The 18554-nt window shown below is 38.1% G+C and overlaps 1 protein-coding gene across 1 annotated transcript in view; it reads left to right on the forward strand.

Annotated features, from left to right (window-relative positions):
* The window catches only part of EDAR (ectodysplasin A receptor), a 92223-nt gene extending 82306 nt beyond the window's left edge, over positions 1-9917 (forward strand). Inside the window, exons 9-12 of the mRNA XM_088136561.1 lie at positions 186-258; positions 997-1156; positions 4721-4781; positions 6210-9917. Coding sequence (XP_087992687.1) covers positions 186-258; positions 997-1156; positions 4721-4781; positions 6210-6529 — 614 coding nt within the window. The 3' untranslated portion in view covers positions 6530-9917. The remainder of the gene's footprint in view (positions 1-185; positions 259-996; positions 1157-4720; positions 4782-6209) is intronic.
* Positions 9918-18554: the final 8637 nt, after the last annotated feature.

Genomic DNA, 18554 nt, shown 5'->3' on the forward strand with positions numbered 1-18554 from the left:
GAAAGGCATCTAAACTAATGAAACTCCAGGTCTGCATTTGGTGATTTATGCATTTATATCTAGTTGGAGAAGCTCCAAAACAATTGTATTCACAATTCAAATGCTGGGTGCTTGTGTGTGTCTGGGTTTTTTTGGGGGGGGAGGGTTTGGCCACTTCATTCTTACAAATCCTTTTTCCATTGCAGAAAATGTGGTGATTTTCTCAGAGAAAGATGAATTTGGAAAACTGACAGCAACTCCAGCTAAGGTGGTCAAAAGGTATGTGATATCTAAACAGCATGCTGATAGCGGGGATGTAACATAGCAACAGTTGCAGTCTCTTGGAAAAAAAGATGTTTGTTCCTAAACTACTTAGAAATAAGCCCCATTGAATTCAGTGGGTTTTCCTTCTTGCTCAAGTGTTTTTACAATGGCAACATCATGGCTGGTAGAAGAAGAAGATAAGATGAAATAAATTAGTAATGGCAAAGTAATGAAGGATCAAACATTATTTAAGAGGGAACAGTTTTCCATTAATTGAACTCTTTAAAATTAAAACTATAAACAAGTAATGCTGCTCACGTGCATATATGGTTCAGTCCCCATTAAATTAAATGTGAGCATTGGATCTATACGTACAGAGAATTCATTCACGGATATTCAGTGGAATATTCACCAGGGCTGGACTTGGGCATATGGTTGTCACAAGTCCCGTTGGAACTGGAAGTGCACAGAACACTACAGTCCTATACTGCTGAAGAAAACCAGAGTTGCTGGTGAATAAATATATTGCTAGACATTAATTTGTTTACAGATACGAGTGAAGAGTGTTAATGCTTTGCCCGTTTTTTTGCAGCATTTACTTATCCCCAATCTAATATTCATCATCTATATTAAGTAAACATTTAACAAGTATGCAATTTAAATCCAAAAAGACATATCTCAAATTCTGCACGGTACTGTTTTAGAAAAGTGATCCTGATTAGCATATTCATCGGTTGGTTTGTTGCTTTCCAGTGAAAACGATGCTTCTTCAGAGAATGAGAGGCTTTTAAGTCGCAGCATGGACAGCGATGAAGAAGCTGCTGTTGACAAGCAAGGAACTCCAGAATTGTGTTTGTTGTCCCTAGTACATTTGGCTCGGGATAAATCTTCAACAAACAACAAATCAACCGGGGTAAGCGAATTGTAAATTGTGTTGGAGCAGTGACCTTTTTGGTGATGTGTTACAGGAGTTAGTTGCAATTTTAACAGACAGTATCCAAACGAAGAATGAATGAAACAGCCTTTGTGATGTGCTGATGAGAAAAAGGCTGAAACCGGGAGGGGGGGGGATTAAGCTGTTTCTCTCAAGCTGCTAAAGGCTGCTCACAAGCTAAAAAGGCACCATTTTCACTAGTCTGTGTGCTTTTCCTTTGCACACCTGAATGCCTTCACCCCACTCCCCATCCTTTCCCAGATTATCTCCTTTGGCACTAACACAGACATTTTCTTTTCTTCCCATGTGGTATCATTGTAGCTCTGATGCCACATTAACATAAGCAATAGGGAACAGGTGGTTCTTTCACTCCTACCTTCCTCTGTAGGTCCATGAAAACTTTAAAGCAAGGGAAAATGGATAGTTCAGCTTTATAGGAACAAAGAAGTCATGTTCCTATGTTGCAACTTAAAGGTGTTTAAAAGATAAAGGAAAAGGAAGTTTTGCAGTAATGTGGCCACGGGGTGGGAAAGCTAAAGGAGCATGCTTCACCCAACCTGAGCAGAAACGGGAAGGGTGCACACAGGGAGATGTAAGGGTTAACCAGAACATGAACTTTTAAAGGGAGAAGATCATTGGCTTAACAGGGCATTGTTGGATCAACTGCAAGATTATAAAAAAAGGTGGAGAACTTAGCAGCCCAGTATGAAATGGCTTCATGGGGGCAGTGACTAGCTGCTGGAGGGGAGAGGCATGCCTGGCACTGATCAGAACAAAGTGCTAGAGATCATCTGTTCTGAAGAGCTTAAGGTGGCTCCAGTTGTAAAACAGCAGTTTTGAATCACAGCTGGGCCCGGGTACATTTGCAATGGCCTGGGAGTGGAAAGAGGATAACATCCCCTATTCTTGCGTGTAGGAAGGGATAAGTGGTCTGTACTGGTGATAGACCAACAAGAAAGTGCACATCTGTTCTACAACTAGTTTCTAGTATGTGCAAAATTTAAAAATTAAATATCAATGTTGCTCAAAAATAATAGGGATCCTAGGTCACCAAGTGCTACCGAAGAGAATTCCCAAGGATTGCAGAAGTGGAAAAAACTTTAAGGGAAAAGAAGACTAAGGGTGGGGAAACTGAGTTTTGAGAGAGAAAACTGGGGCAGGGGAGGAGCATGGGAAGAATAAATGTCTGAAATGCTACAGTCATCTATTTCTCCATTGGAAAAAGTAAACGTTAGAACACATTGAGTCCAATAACCCAATGAGAGAAGAGCTGAGGGTGACCTTTCTCCCATCTTGCCTTAGCCAACCACCCTCTTCCCTCCATGTTTGGGATGCCTTAGTTTTATTTCTGGCAGCAGCTCTGGAATGGGCAAGATGGGCGGTGACAAATTTGATACATAAACAAAATATAAATAAATAAATTTAATGAGATGATGATCTTACATATGTACAACTTCAGCCTGACATTGCTGGGAAACCTACATTGGAAAAAGACCTCCTGTCATAAATGGTTAAAAGTGTGCGCTTTTCAGGAGTTGCCGGGTGTCAACTGTCTACTGTAGATGTGTGCTGGTTAGATGTTGCAGGACCTTTATGAGAGAAGCTACAGATTAAGGTTTAGGCTAAAGATGTCATCCTTCTGCAGCTTTCTCTGAATGAAGTTATTTGAAAATTAGATTTTCTTTTAACAACATATTCCATGGCAAAGCAGGTTCTCTATGACATCAGTAACTCAGGAAAGCTAAGGGAGCATGCTTCACCTAGCCTGAGCAGAAACTGAAAGGGTGCCCACAGGGAGATGTAAGGGTTGACCAGAACATGAACTTTTAAAGGGAGAATAATAGAAGAGAATATATGTAGCTCAGCATTGAATGGTGGAGTCTCCAATGGTGCTCTCCAAGCTTGCTCATTTGCTTGCTTTCATTACCTGACTAGGTAACATCATCAGTGTGAGTGAGTGAGTGTGGGGTTTGCTCCCTGTTTATATACAGTAGCTTGCCCTGCCAGTGTTGGTGGGGGTGTGGTTTTCTCCTTGATAATTCCTTGATTAGGGTGTTGTTTTCTGCTTGATTGTTTGTTAATCCCTGCTTATCTGGGTGTTGGCTGCTGGAGAGGATGTGTTCTGGTCTTTGTGTTTCCTTCTTAGCTTTTTAATTATCTCTTTTGAATGGCATGTAAATGTGGTTTATCTTTATGTGTCTATTGATGGCTGTTTTGTCTGAATGCCAAGCTTCCAGGAATTCCCTAGGGTTTATGTATTTATCTTGGTCTAGGATGCTCACAGTTTCCCAGTTGAAACTACGGTTGAGTCTGTCCATATGATGTGAGAGTAAGGAGTTTTTATCATGTCTTCTGACTGCTAGTTGGTGTTCATGGATGCGCTGTGCCAGCCTTCTACCTGTCTGTCCTACATAGTGTTTGTTGCAATCCTTACACTGTATGTTGTAGATGACTCCTGTTTTTTCTTCTTGGGCTACTGGGTCTTTTGGTTTGCTTAAGATGTTTAGGAGGACTTTAGTTAGTTTGTGTCTTACAGTGATGCCGTGTGGTTGCCGTGTTGGTTGGTTCTGAGATGTTTTTGATGCATGGCAGTGTTATCCTTTTCATAGCTTGTGTTGGTTGTGCTGTAGTGGGTTGAGTGGTCAGGTACTTTTTGGTAAAGTTGCATGGGTATCCATTTTGTTGGAAGATGTTGTACAGGCGGTCTGTTTCCTTTTTCTGGTGTTCTGGTTTGCTGCAGTGTGTTTGTACTCATCTGAATAACTCTTGTGGGAGGTTGGTTTCTTATTTTGGTAATGGAGTACTTGATTAGTGTGGGTTGTTTTTCGATAGACTTGCATTTCTAATTTGCTGCCATTTCCTCTGCTGATGAGTATTCAAAAAGAGTAGTGTGTTGTTGTTTTCTTCTTCCTTCCTTTCTTCTTTATTATGACGAAGGTGTTATCTACATACCAGATCCATAGTTTTGGTTGTATGTGTGGGAGTTTGATGGACAAATATACCAACAAATCAGAGGAACACCCATGGGACCAACATTCTCAGGACTCATAGCAGAGACTGTAAGACAGCGTCTAGAAATTATAGCCCTCCCACACATACCAGCAAAAGTATGGATCCAATATGTAGACAACACCTTCATCATAAGAAAAAAGGAACAACTAGAGAAGACACATGAAACCATCAACAACATCTTCAAAGGAATAACATTTCCAAGAGAAGAAGAAGACAACAACACATTCTTCCTGGATATCCTCATCAGCAGAGAAAATGATGGCAAATTAGAAACACGAGTCAGTAGAAACGCAATACAGTAGATTTCACTTAAAACACAAACAACAACATAGACACCATTCTTTCTTCCCAACTAGGTATGTAGAAATTTTTAAACATGCCAGCCAAGATTCATAGGCAACTATGTTATACCAAAAGTACTGCCTACATCAAAGCACATGCATAAGGAATGCCATCCTTGTGTCTGTCTCTTCCTGAACAAATTATGTTCAGTCTTGAAAAATAAATGTTTTTGTCTTTTATTTTCCTTAGATACAAAGCCGGAGGAAAAAGATACTTGACCTATATGCTAATGTATGCAGTGTGGCAGAAGGTGAGTGAAAAGAAAGAAAATACAAAAACCGAAAAGATATATAAACTGCTTTCTTAAGTACAAGTCTTTATGTAGCTTCAAGACTGCCAAGGGGTCACAAATACTAGATACAGATTAATCCCATTCTAAGGAGATTTTTTTTCTTAACGTTTATTTTAGAAGCAGTAAAGCTGAATATTCTAATGCCAGAATCAGGTTGGCGTTTTATATATTTGGACGTTCAACAGGGAAAAGTCGAGAAGACTTCTTTTGTAACCAATATCCATGAAAAATTCCAGCATTCTGCCTTTATCTATGATGCTTAGGAATTAATTCAACAGTTATTCTAGAAGACAGATGGCACAAGATGGAAAGTATTAAAATATACTTCCATTGTAGGGTTCTTTAAGCTGATTGATTGATTATATCTATACCAGAAAATAACCCTCTGTGGTTTATATTATGAACCCCCCCCCCCGGTAAAATAGACATATAGACTATTTTGTAAACTGCCTAGAGTCATTCAACGAGATGGGCGGTAACAAGTTTGATATATAAAAAATAAATAAAATAAATATAAACATACCTTATATACGGCATCTCTAACTTATACCTGTGTGGATGTAAGCTGTTCACATCTGTTTTGTTTGTTTTATCTCAAAAGTTTGCTTCTGAAAAAAACAAACTTTCAGAGCTGAATTTGTTCTAAACTGTAATAAGATGTGGGAAGTTAACTAATACAGAGTGTGCATTGCTCCCAAGATGAAAAGATTTTTTAAAACACCCACACACAAACCAAAAAAAACCAAAAAAAGATTGCAGGAAGGTTCTTTTGAGTTTCTCATAAAGGGGTGCTACATATGAGACCTTTCAAATATTACTGATCTAATACTTCCACCATCCTTCATGAATAGCTGTGTGGGCTGAAACAGTTCAGACATGTAGTTCAGGAACCCCAAATTCCCAATTCTGGTATAAATGGACAATTTCTCCTGCCTTTCTTGAGGCTGGAGGCCCACACCTCTCTCCTTTAATTAAATTTTGTTGTTGCTTCATGTGAAGGTTGGCAGAAGGTTATGTCGATAAGCATCTAAAGGGGGAGAAAATCACAAGGGGTAGAGAAGCTCTGGATTAATAACTATTTCAAGAAAAGAATAAAAGAATACTTTGAAACAGAAAGTAAGAGACCTAACAATATTTATTGCTACTTCTTCTACAAGATGAAATCAAAGCAGCAGAATAGAATGAACTGTGATGAAGAATGATCAGTACTGGGAAAAAGTACCATGGAGTAGAAATGGGGACGATCCCTCAGATACTGTCAGCTTTGTAAATGCATAATGTAAATATATCTTTTCCTTTGTAATATACAGTCTACTATTATCTTAAGGGAGAGGTCTGTGAAATAACATGGCAGGTCCAATAATCTGACTGTGAACTTCCTTCCAGGCCTGAGTCCCACAGAGCTGCCCTTCGATTGTCTGGAAAAGACCAGCAGAATGCTCAGTTCCACGTACAACACCGAGAAGGCCATTGTGAAGACCTGGCGCCATCTTGCTGAGAGCTTTGGACTGAAGCGGGATGAAATTGGTGGCATGACAGATGGCATGCAACTCTTTGACCGCATCAGCACAGCTGGGTATAGTATCCCAGAACTGCTGACAAAACTGGTTCAGATTGAGCGATTGGATGCTGTGGAGTCTCTCAGTGTAGACATCTTAGAGTGGGCCCAAGTGATGCCCAAGCCTGATCCAGCTGTGACCTCCTGATTTGCATTTTTGTGATCTTCATTTCCATAGGACTGATGGGATGATTCAAATAACAAAGGGACTCAGGAGGAGATAAACTTTTGAAAGCCTCCATAGCTTTTGTTTCAGTATCGTTCTTGCTATTGAAACAATCAAGGGAACCAAGATTTGTTCTTGGTTTTCAGAACCAAATACAAAGAGCTCAAGCTGAAGACTTTTTCAACAAGACTTGTTTATGTCCCCAAAAGATATTACAATTCATTTACAGTGCCATTTACAAGCATCGGTAGAGATCAATTTACTAGTATCATTGCTTGCTTTGAAGAAATATGCCTTAATTTTGTTTGTGTCCTGGATAATGAGTGGATCACATCAAAAATAGTGTTGGTAGATACATAAATGAAGATCAGTGCTGCTACACCTAGTATTTTATGAATTATCATTTTCCTCTCATATATCATGGATTTTGGGGAGAAAAAAAATCCAGGTCTGTAGGTGAAGTTAGCTGAAATATAATTGTTGCAAGATCTATAGCTTTATTTCAAAATTTATTCAAATTTTAGCAAATAAGATTTTGTATATGTGGCCCACACAGAGATTTTAGCAATATTTTCATAGATACTAGTGGAAACATATAAAATAAGCAGAATTTATTTATTAATATTGCATTTCATAAACATCTCATTGTGGCCATCTTTTATGCACTAGAACAAACAAATGGAAACATTTGCTAACTCTTGAAAACAGATCATTAATGAAGCAGAAGCTTATAATGCATCTATCAAATTGATCAGCTTTAGATGCAGATGAAATTAATTATGGTTTCAACTCTTCTATGGAAAACATATTATAGGTTTCTTGACTAGAGTTGTTGCAGTCACCAACAGAAATGGAGGTGGTATGTTCAGTATTCCTTCTGTGCTTTACTTTACCCAAACTGTTTTTTCTGGACAACTGTAATAGGAATACTAAACAATAGTAGTTAATGGGGAAACAGAAAGTATCTACTTTTGAAATGAGTTCCCTCTTACCTTTGAATATGGTGAACTATAGTTCTTATGATCTTGGTTTTTTAACAAATCTGGCTTATGTCTGAGCAAACAAGCACACTAGTCCCGATGTTTCACAGGATGTGAACTTGCAGGGGGTTTGGGCATGTTTGGGGATGCGTTTGATTTAATTCATCTTTTACTGGGTGGTATCCATCTGCCTATGTCCCATGTGAATTATATTTATCATAGTCATCAGGGCTTCAACTGCAGATGAGGGCTCCTCAGAAGTCATCAGTGGAGACTTTCTTTCCTAACAACAGGATGTTGGACTAAGTACTGACCAATAAAACTTTATTGCTCTAAGTTATTTTATTTAATGTTAAGGTTCTGATTTTTCCAATATTCTTTAAAGTAACTCTGTAACAAGTTTGAATATGAAGCCCATGAAAATGTTGATTGTAGGAATACCATACCTATGATGATCTATAGTTGTACAGGCATAGTGCCCATAATTGGGGCATATTATCCTGGAGAATCCCCTTAGGGCCCTCCTTCTTTCTTACCTTCCATCAGTGCTTGAGAAACTTGCATCTGGACCAGTTCCTGTGACCCATCCTGCTAAACTACTTTGTGCAAGAACGAGAGAATAATATCTATTAAACTTTATCCCAGTCTCTATTTAATGTGCCCTTGGATAGAATGGGCTATGATCTTTATTTGTAGATTTAAAAGGAATAGTCCCTGTTTTTATTGGCAGGAATCATAATTACAGAGCCCAAGAGTTGGTAGAAATTTAATTAGCAAGTTTGTTAATATACCTATCAGAAACTGCTATGTGGACAGATTTCAGTAAGTTATTATTAAAAGAAACAACATGCCTTTAAAACATTTTTAATTACAAGAAGCATGACTGAATGAAAATGCTATAACACTATAACTCATGTTCGGGAAAATAATAACTAGGCCAACCCCCTAGTGCCTTCATTCTAAATAAAAAAATCAGTTTCTACTCTAATGGGGTCACTGAGATGAATATTTAATATTGTTGTGTCTCCATGCAGCATCCAATTTGTTAGCCTGTGAGTTCTTGCATTAAAGTATATTTTACTATCTCAGATGTGTCCTTTCCCCTCTGAATATGATAAAATTATCTCCTGTAATTAATTTGTGAAAGCAATATTTGTTATAGCTCTTTTTTTCCAGTGCAGCTTGAAGCAATCTTTACATCTCTTTTCATAGATACAAATAAACAGAATTCCAGATTAGCACCTTGAAAAAGGGGAGGAAGTAGCTTTGGGTTTTATCCTGAGAATCTATGGCCTGTAATCTAGTGCACAGCTTGAATATTCAGATGGATGCTCAGAGCAAACCCAAGCGATCTCTCTAGTGAAAGGGGACAGCTTCTCCTTCTCCTGTGGAATTAGCATTTGCAAATACCACACCATTAACCATTACATCATGAGATGTTGGATGGCAGAAGAAGACCATCCAGTGTTGCTATGCTCAACATCTGCCCCATGACAATTATCCAAAGCTAGGCAATTGTCATAGCAGGTGGCAGGGTCTAGCCAAGTTTGGCTGATCTTGAAAAAGCTAAGCAGAGCTGGGCCTACTAGATCAGAAATAATAATAATTTATATCCTGCAGTGATACCTTCAAACAACATCTGCCTATCCCAGGTCCTTGGGAAGGACTCGATAGGTGAATAAAAATGCCAAATCCAGTCTAAACATCTGGCTGACTGTGTGACCAACCATAATAATAGCCATACCAGAATAAGACTTTGGCAAACTGCTTGTGTAGTGTTGCTGAGAAAACAAGATGGATGTATCAAGTAATCATGAGTTGAGCTGCACCCAAGGGAGATTTTATCTATTTTTTTTTTTAAGATGGTGACACAGTAAAGTTACCCCATAGATACTTTGCTGGGAACTGGATCTGGTTCTTCATTCCAGCTCTGTAGTATTAGCTTTGGTGGAATCCAGAAGCGCTGTTTTTTTTTTAAAAAAAAGTGCCTTTGGGTCATAATTTTGGGATTACAACATGCAAGAATTTCAAATCCATATTCTGCAGCTCCATATAAACGCAGCTCCCAGCCATAAATAATTATTCAGATCCCCACTTCCTACTGACAATGTTATCTTGGAGAACTAAAGAAATGTCACTAGATTTGTTCTGGTAATTGTTTAAAAATACATATTTTATGTGTGGGGAACATCAAGGCTTTGAAATCAACAGTACCAATGTGAACAGAGGAATATTTAATATTTTGTTTAATATAGAGAGAAGCTTTTTATTGTAATTTAAAAAGCAGCAAAAAGTAAAATTAGTTCTGCATTTCTTGATAAATACTGTAACAATTTTGTGTAATTTTGTATATATAACTTATTGTTGTACATTATGACAAATAAGATAAAAAGATAAAGCAACACAACACGTGTATTCTGATCTTTTTAGATTGCACCATTTTCTTTATATAAATATACATCATTTCACTGTCTCCTGTTACCAGAAGCCAGTTTCTTTCTTTTTAATACAACAGGCAAGTTTCAAAGAGTTCAATCTGGGTTGCCAAAAGTTAACACAAGTGTGGTTACATTTTCTAAACATTTATTATATTAATTTAAAGTCTAACTAAATAATAAAACAGCAGTTCTAGCTGAAGCTCCCAAACATCTGTCTAAAATAGGCTTCAGCATCAGATGTAGTTCTCCTACAAAACTCTTTTACTGCCTATCACAAGAAGATTGTCCCACATTCATTGTGCATGGCATAACATGCAAATCCTTCAGTGAAGGGATCTAACTATGTGGTTAAGTTATGAACCACTTTTATTCTGAGTTAATTCATTGGCCAATCACGTTTGGCACTGTCCATGCACCAAACCAAGGTGGATTTTCTAGTACGAGCAGCGACTTTTTCCAATTTAAAACTCCATGGACCAAATTGGAGGTCTTCTAATGAGGCAGTATACCATTTGTGAACTATACTTTCTCTAGGGACCCTGATCATTTTTTTCAATAATTTTACTTGAATCACTGCCTAGTTTCTTCCAAGAGTCCCCCACCTTTCTCCTGTACCTTCAAAGCAGCTGTATTCCTTCAGATGTATTTAAATTAAAGGTATTAAGTGGACCACGTGCTACTCTTACTGGACTATTGAGGCAGAACATTTTTTAAAGAATATCACAATTAAACTACAGGCCTTCCTACTCCATAAAAAGTGGATCTCGGACATTTCTTTAAAGTAGTGAATGTGTGCATCAAACTGTGTGCTACATTTTCCACCAGCTCTGTGGCTTCCCTTCAGTTGCTTATTGTTGTTAAGATTCTCCTTGTCTGCTCTTAATTTTTCAGGTGTTCCAATCTGAGATGTCTTTGTTAGCTTATGCTACTGCATAAAAGTGTGTGTGTGTGTGTGTGTGTGTGTGTGTGTGTCTGAATTGCTGCATATCTTTGCTGCTAAATGTTGACAGAACTTCATGTGGGTCCCACTTATATATAAAAGAAGCAAATACCCAAGTATGGTACTTGCTTCATTTATTTCATAAACAAAGTAATTCAGAATGTAAAGTCCCAGTCTGAACATAATACTCACCCCAACTCAATAAATTACATTAAGGGATTAACTATGGGCAGTTCTTTCAGTACTCCATTAAACAATGAGGGCTGTTTTGGGTCACTCATGCTTTATATCAATCTTATAAAGTTTGGTTTCAACTCATCACAGTGAAGTTTATGCAGGACAAAATTCTAGAGACATGACATGCCCACTCAAAAGAAATTTCTGAAGGCCTCCATTAACAAAAGTCATTAATACCTATCAATCTGCAAAAGACTATAGCACAATTTCTGAAGCTCTGGGCTTCCCCAATTCACAGTCAGAGATGTACTCTTGAAATTGAGACCATCTGGGATAATAATGAGTCTTCCCAAAATCACTATAAGAATTCCACATAGAATGGTCCAGGACAACATCCATGGATTTTTCAGGTCAGTCTCATCTTGGCTAAAGTTCACGACTCACTTTCAGAAAAAGTTGAGTCAAAATAGGATTCGTGGAAGAGTAGCAAGGCAGATGCCACTACTCTGTGATGCTCATCAGTGTTCACACAACTTGTGTGCATGAACCATAAACCATCACAAATGAACTCCTAGTTTTTCTTCTTTTTGTGTCATCTCCTACCAAAGATTGGTGACCAGCAACATTATTTGTTCTTTTGATGTTTCTAAACTGGGACATGTATTTTTGCCAAACAATGCATGTAGATTTTTCAGCTAGGATTTGCGCCATCTGCCAGCACCAAGTTTCCTTGAATCTTTCCTAGATATTTCTGATTGCTTATCCTGTATGCTTAATATTTCAATGTCCTTTTTGTGATGGTATTCACAATTTCCATATACAATATCTGTTCTTTGGAGGACCATCTCATTTTGTTTACATTCATGTTATTGTAGTTTATATAGTTTTCTATAAAATCCACATTTCAAAGGTTTATAGTCTCTTTGTTGTTGCATGAATCATTGTCTATGCTTCTACTCTACATCTAAGAACTGGAAAAATGTAATAGCAGACACTGGCAATTTTTGCTCCAAAACACTCAATGGAATCACTTCCATACCTCAAACACCTATTAAGCAACTGTTGTAAAACTTACATGTGTAATCCAGCTGTAGCTTGTCTTATATCTACAATATATTCTACTATTAACAAACTTTTAAGTCTTTTTGGTGAAGAAGAACTGAAAGGACAGGTACATAGGCTTTGAGAAAGTGTGGGGCTACCAGATCTGGGCTGCAAACCTCTCCATGGTTGATAGGTGGCAGCAGAGAGTTTGAGGTTTATGTGTTATTTTGCTTCCATCTAGTGATCATTCAGATTTTTTCAGCTCAGAGCTTAAGATGGAGATTTGTCACAATCTACAGTCATTTTCTATTAATTTCATTCAATAGAGAAAACTGGACTTCTTGGGGTGATGACAGATTTAAAATCTTGCTTTGAAAACAACACCACACAAACATCAACACTTTGTGCTACATGGGGTACTTCTCCACAGGTCTTTGCATCACAGGCATGAAATAGCTGATGCCTGAGCAATCTCATGTCATCACTTGTGTTTGATGAGCTGAGCTGCTTTTGTGGGGGGGTGGCGGGGGGTTCTGGCTCAGCTTGTGTCACAAATTGCAGAAGAGATATTTTTGCCATTTGCAATGCTGAAGCTCTTGATACTTATGGATAGGCCTCCTCCACATTGGTGGGCACTCTTGCTTCACCCCAACTTCTGGCTTCTCACATCGAACAGGGATCACTCTCTTTGTCTCTTGCATCTAGCTTTAGCATCCTGTCACTCATCTGTCTGGTGCTGGGAGTTTATTTATTTCATTCTATTTGGAAGGCAGGGGAGGAGGTGTATGAAGCCCTAGGATGTTGCAACTTAGGGTGAGCAATTGGATGGGAGATGTTTCTATTCTCTCCTGTTGGGAGCAGAAGGCGAATGCTGATAGACTTGTGTTGCCTGTATATATACAGCATTTCATGACATGCAGGTGATCACAGATTGGCTTCCAACTTCTTTGGAGAGATTGGGGAATGGAAATAATTATAGTGGGAAGGTGCTCTGAAGTCCCCCCCCACCAAACAGCTGGGTTTCTCCTTCCTTTTTTCTGCCTGCCTGAAGTATATGTTAAAAAAAAGTCATTTCATACAAATGTAGGAACTTTTGGCTCATGCCAGCTGAAATGAAAACTTTTTAAGTGCTTCCTTACCAACTATCTCCTTACCTATCCCTTTTGTCAAGAAAAAAATGCTTGCTTCTTTGCTCAGCTACCCTAAAAACCTGCTGCATCACAATGTTACCACCTGATGGGACCTCAGAGATGTGCCTTCTCAGTGGCTGCCCCAGCCCTTTGGAATAGCCTCTCACCTGATATCAGAGGGATCCCTATGCTTTTAACCTTCTGGAGGGCTTGAGGGCCTGGCTCTTTCTCCAAGCATTCGGCTAGGATGGGGGTTGACCTAGGAAGCTGTTTGGTCTGGCACCTGGGGGGAAGGATACTTCTGCTTTTATCTTTGTTTTATGGGTTGTTGTGAGCCACCTAAAATCATTATATGCGATAGGCGGCCATATATGTCCTACAAATAAATATTTATTACTACAGTTACATCTCACCTTTCCTCTGGAAGCTCGGGAGAGGGTATCTGTCTTTCTTCCATTTATCATCACAACAATTTTGTGAAGTAGATTGCAATTAAAGACAACAATCTGCCCAAAGATACCCCAATGGGTTCCATTGTCCACTGGCCATTTGGGGCCTGTGTCTCTTTAGGTAGAGTCAGTATGGCAGCCCAACCTATCTTCCAGATGTGTTACATTTCCACCACTGTTAGCCATGCAAGCTTGAGGTTATGGAAGCTGCTGGCCTGAACAATTATGGTGGTAATCAAGTTAGGGAAAGATTATAATATGCAAGCAAAAGGAACAATTGGTCCATCAGGAACCAAATCATTTTGTTCTATTATAAATAATTTTCCAAAGCTCAACAATTTTGGAAAACAATTTATAATAGGATGACACGAATGTTAAAGGTGAATGTTTCTTTTCACCCTATTTTTTAATTAAACATTACTAACCTTATATTCCAATAGAAGAGAATATCTGTAGCTCAGGGTTGAACTTGGTGTTTTCTGAGCCTGGTTGTTTGATTGCAGACGCTTCATAACCTTATAACAGTTATGATTCTTTATGCTTCACATTGGAAATTATGAAATAATCCCTTCCATAAAGGAATGGCAATTGACGTTATAGGAGTATGTATCAATATCAACATTAACTTCCTATCTGAAAAACAAATCTGATTTAGAATTTAACTCAATGTAGAAATTATTTTGGATTACATTTTTATAAATGGGTTCATACCACATTAAAAGTTTGGATTTTTACCGAACATAAGGTTATAATACTTAATTCTTTTATGATTCTTTTATTATTTGTCTTATGATTATAATTTGTTACACTCACTACATTTTAAAAATTAGATAGAAATGATTGCAACTCCTTTATCTTGGTTTATAATTTATAATTTGAGCCATATAGGTCATAGTTGTTAATTATGGTATAATAACCTAATTTTTATATTGACTTACTTTAGTACTGACTTAAATCCTCCTATTGATACAAAACATTTTAATATGCAGATTTCAATCATTGTTCTTTTGAAATTTTATGGCAAATTTTATGATATGTGTAAATTCCCTATTTTCTCTTTTATTATTTTCTCTTCTCATTGATTGAATTTGTCAAAGCAATACATTATAATAATAAAAAAAAGAAAAAGGAACCATCTTTTGCAACTGATAGCAGTAATTAATTGTCATTGTTGCAACTTTTACCCTTGTAGAGTTGTTGTTTTTTTAATAAAGGAAATACTAATTAAATCAACTGTTTGCCAGTCAGTTCATTTTGCTGTGATTACATTATAAATAAAGATAATTTCCTTATTACAGAAATAACCTGTGGAGCTGTGCCACTTCCTCTGTAGCTGCTTTTTGAAAAGTGATCCTTTCCATTATGCATTTATCTGTAATCACTAAACTCCTGTGAAATGGAAAGGATGTTTAATTAGCTTGTATTGGCTTGAAACAAACAAACTTTCCTTTGAACAGAGTCTATATTATGTTCTAATTCTTGTCTCAGAAACAAAATGGCTTTTCTTTCCATCCAGTTGATTTTTATCTTAGCCCGCACGCACACAGTGAAATATACAGTATGGTATTTCTTTACTTCAGAATTCTAAATTCAGACACTTCTGATCCTGCTAGATTAAATTTAGGTGATTGATCGCTGAAAGATGTTTTTATTTGCCCTCAGAAGCACTAACAAGCTGATGTAAAGAAAGGGGCACATTTTAGCAGAGCGACTTAAAATGTACTGGTGAATGTTTCCTCTCGGTACACATCAACTGACCTCTAATATGAATCAGACATACTTGTTTTGAATGAATCTGGAAGAGTTGCATACTTCTGGAACAATGAGCTCCAGCAATTTCCTATTAACACTGATGTCTCGGAAATATCATAAGATTATAGTATCTGTGGAATAGGAGAGGCTGTCTTTGGAGACTGGACATTGAAATTGAGTAAGGAGCGAGATGCCAAGGGCTCTGGTTCTGTAAAATTTGATGGTTGAAGGAGTCACTTGTAATGCTCCCCATATGAAACTGAGTTTCTGAATGCCCCCCACATGGAACTGGAGTTGGAATTCCTTTCGTTATATTCTTCTTATAAGGAAAAAAATGAAAAAGAAAAAACAGAGCAGGGCAAAAACTTAGGGGAGGCTGTATTGAACTCCTTATCTCAAAAGAACAACTGTTTCCCAAAAGTGTATTTGGAGGACTTTACATATTTATTTCTTTACTAACAAATCTATGCTACTCTACTCCCAGTGGCTCAGAATAGTGTGCATTGAACAAAAATCTGAAGATTTAAATAACAAAAGTCTCAACGGTGTGCATTATAGCAGGACTAACCAACCTTTAACATCCCTCAAACACTTTTATTTCTTTATAGAAACTTTTTAGGGAGGAGGAATCTCTCATAGTGAGTGAAAGCTCTTCCATAAGATGGGTACCACCATGGAGTAGGCCTTACTACTTTCTCTGAGACTTTCTCTGGGTCCTCTTGGAGTTGAAGTGGGTGGAGAAGCAGAATGGGATATAATCTCTCCCCATTTTAAATTATTTTTACTGTTTTAAGATGGTTAATTACATATATGTAATAGTTGCGATTGTATGTGTCAGCCATTCCAAGAGTTCCAACCTGCTGAACAGTGAGATAAAATGTATGAGAAATAAATGTAATGTCTCAGGAAATATTCCTCAGATATAACCCAGATGTGACTTTTTGGTTAGAATAGAAAGGGATTTAACTATGTAAACATTAAACCACAATCCCTTGGATTATATGGCCTTTCACTTTAATGTCCCATTTACTCCTAGCCAGAAAAAAATTCCCAGATATGTATAATCTTGAATGAGCAGTGCAATCCATTTCAGAACATTTTGCCACCTCAGATGAAGCCTTTCCCACTTCATGTTGCAAAACCACCCAGACGAGCAACCATCTGAGTCTTATTTCAGTGACTGCCTCATTCAGCAACCATTTGAAGTTATGACAGTGCTGCCTCTCAGTCATGTGATTTCCATTACAGTCAGTATGCTTTGTCCTCTGCCTGACCTGTTGTTTTTCTTTTTCCCCCTTCCAACATGTATTCTCCCAATGGAGAATTCTCCCAATGGAGAATACACATTGAAAGCAATGCACTGATGCTGGCAACTGCAAGCATGCTATGTAAACAGCCTGGTGTATTCCCTATTGTTTGCCTGCTTAGTGTCTGGTAATCCCTTCTTCTCCAATCTCTCCACTCTGCAAGGAGTGAGGTGAAGAAAAAAAACAAGCAATTTTTGTAGGCAATCTCTCCTGTGCCTGACCAGTTCTCCCCTGCCTCGCAGAGCAGAGAAATTGGAGAGGAAGAGATTGCGAGTGTAAGGAGACACACAATGGGGAATACACCAGGCTGCTTGTGTAGCACACTTGTGGCTGCTGGTGCCAGTGCATTGCTTTCGATGTGTATTCTCCATTGTGTGCCTGCTTACTCTCTTGTAATCCCTTCCTCTCCAATGAATGTAAATACAAACATTAATTCCCTTCTTGTTAATATCCCAGCAGTGGTGTGAGCATTCCAAAGGGCAGGGAAGTGGGGAAAAGGAAAGCACAGCCGCAGTCACATGATTTCCCACTTAGCAACCACTTTGCTTCATAGCAGAGCAGAGCTGCTGGTCCCAATTGTGGTTGATAAATGAGGACTACCTCATTAAAATACCATCTTTTGTTGCATCTCAGAGCAGCCAGATTAGGGGCTGTTGCGCAGACCACAGAGCATATTCAACTCATCTAGGGATGGATATTCAAGTTTTAATTTAATTTTCATTTAGTTTCTCAGTGAGTTAAACTCCAGAGAACAATAACAGGTTCTATATACATTAATGGACAGTTTTCCCACTCATATTGACACAAAGTGGTGCAATTCCTGGGGTTTTTAAAGCCTTCTGTTGTAAGCATTGCTTTAGGAACTGCCTTCTCCAATACAATACCCTTCAAACTAGTTGGGACTGCACCTCCCAGAATTCCTAGTCAAAGACCACGCAGGCTTGGAATTCTGGAAGTTGTAGTCCCAGTGCAATTGGATTATGCCAAGTTGGAGTTTATCTGGAAGGGTTTGTGAGCAGGAAAGCACAGAGTAAACTGTAGGGCAGGTAACCAAGAAGATTCCAACCACATACTAGCAGTCCAGTTAGAATTAGATGTTAACCACAGAGAAAAGGTAATAGAAGTGAAAGTTACTGATTTTGGAAAGTATCTTTAGAACATTAAAACAGTTTTTAATTATTATTAAAATAGAACAAGGCAAAATTCAAAGTAAGCCCTTGGCTATCAAAGAACCATCATGTCATATTTAATATCACTACTTCTTTTTTTACTAATGAGCATTAGTCCCCAGGAAGTAAGATTTAATTTCCAAAAGACCATTAATCTTGTTTACCTAGCTGTTTGATATACAGGAAACAGGTGACAGCTTTCTAACCACAACTGTGTTTCTGACTAACTGAAATGCTAACTCAGCATAGCAGGCTTAACCTGCATTATTTATAACACAAATATTAGTGAAGTTGTCATTCATACTTTCTATTGTAGCCCCTTCTTCTCCTGCAGAGCCTTACATGGCATTCCCACATTTTAGGAATACTCCCTTGTGAACACCTCCAACATGACAGAGATTGCTGCAGCTCAGAGAGGGAACTGCTTCAAAGTTGCGTTTCTCCAGCTGTGTCCCCCATTCCTCTAATTCCCTGGTCTACCCTCCCCTTTTTTCTTGGGTTTGAAATGGGTTCAAAAGGACTACAGTTTTCAACAAAATTCCTTTTTTTTCCCCAGGGATTGTTCTGTTCCCACTCTCTGATAGCATCCCCAAATATCTCTTTTCCAACTTTTTTCACTGT

Source organism: Python bivittatus, unplaced genomic scaffold (genome assembly GCF_059951505.1).
Source record: "Python bivittatus isolate LINGU-HERP-01145 unplaced genomic scaffold, Pbiv_v1 ctg000060_np1212, whole genome shotgun sequence".
NCBI lineage: Eukaryota > Metazoa > Chordata > Lepidosauria > Squamata > Pythonidae > Python > Python bivittatus.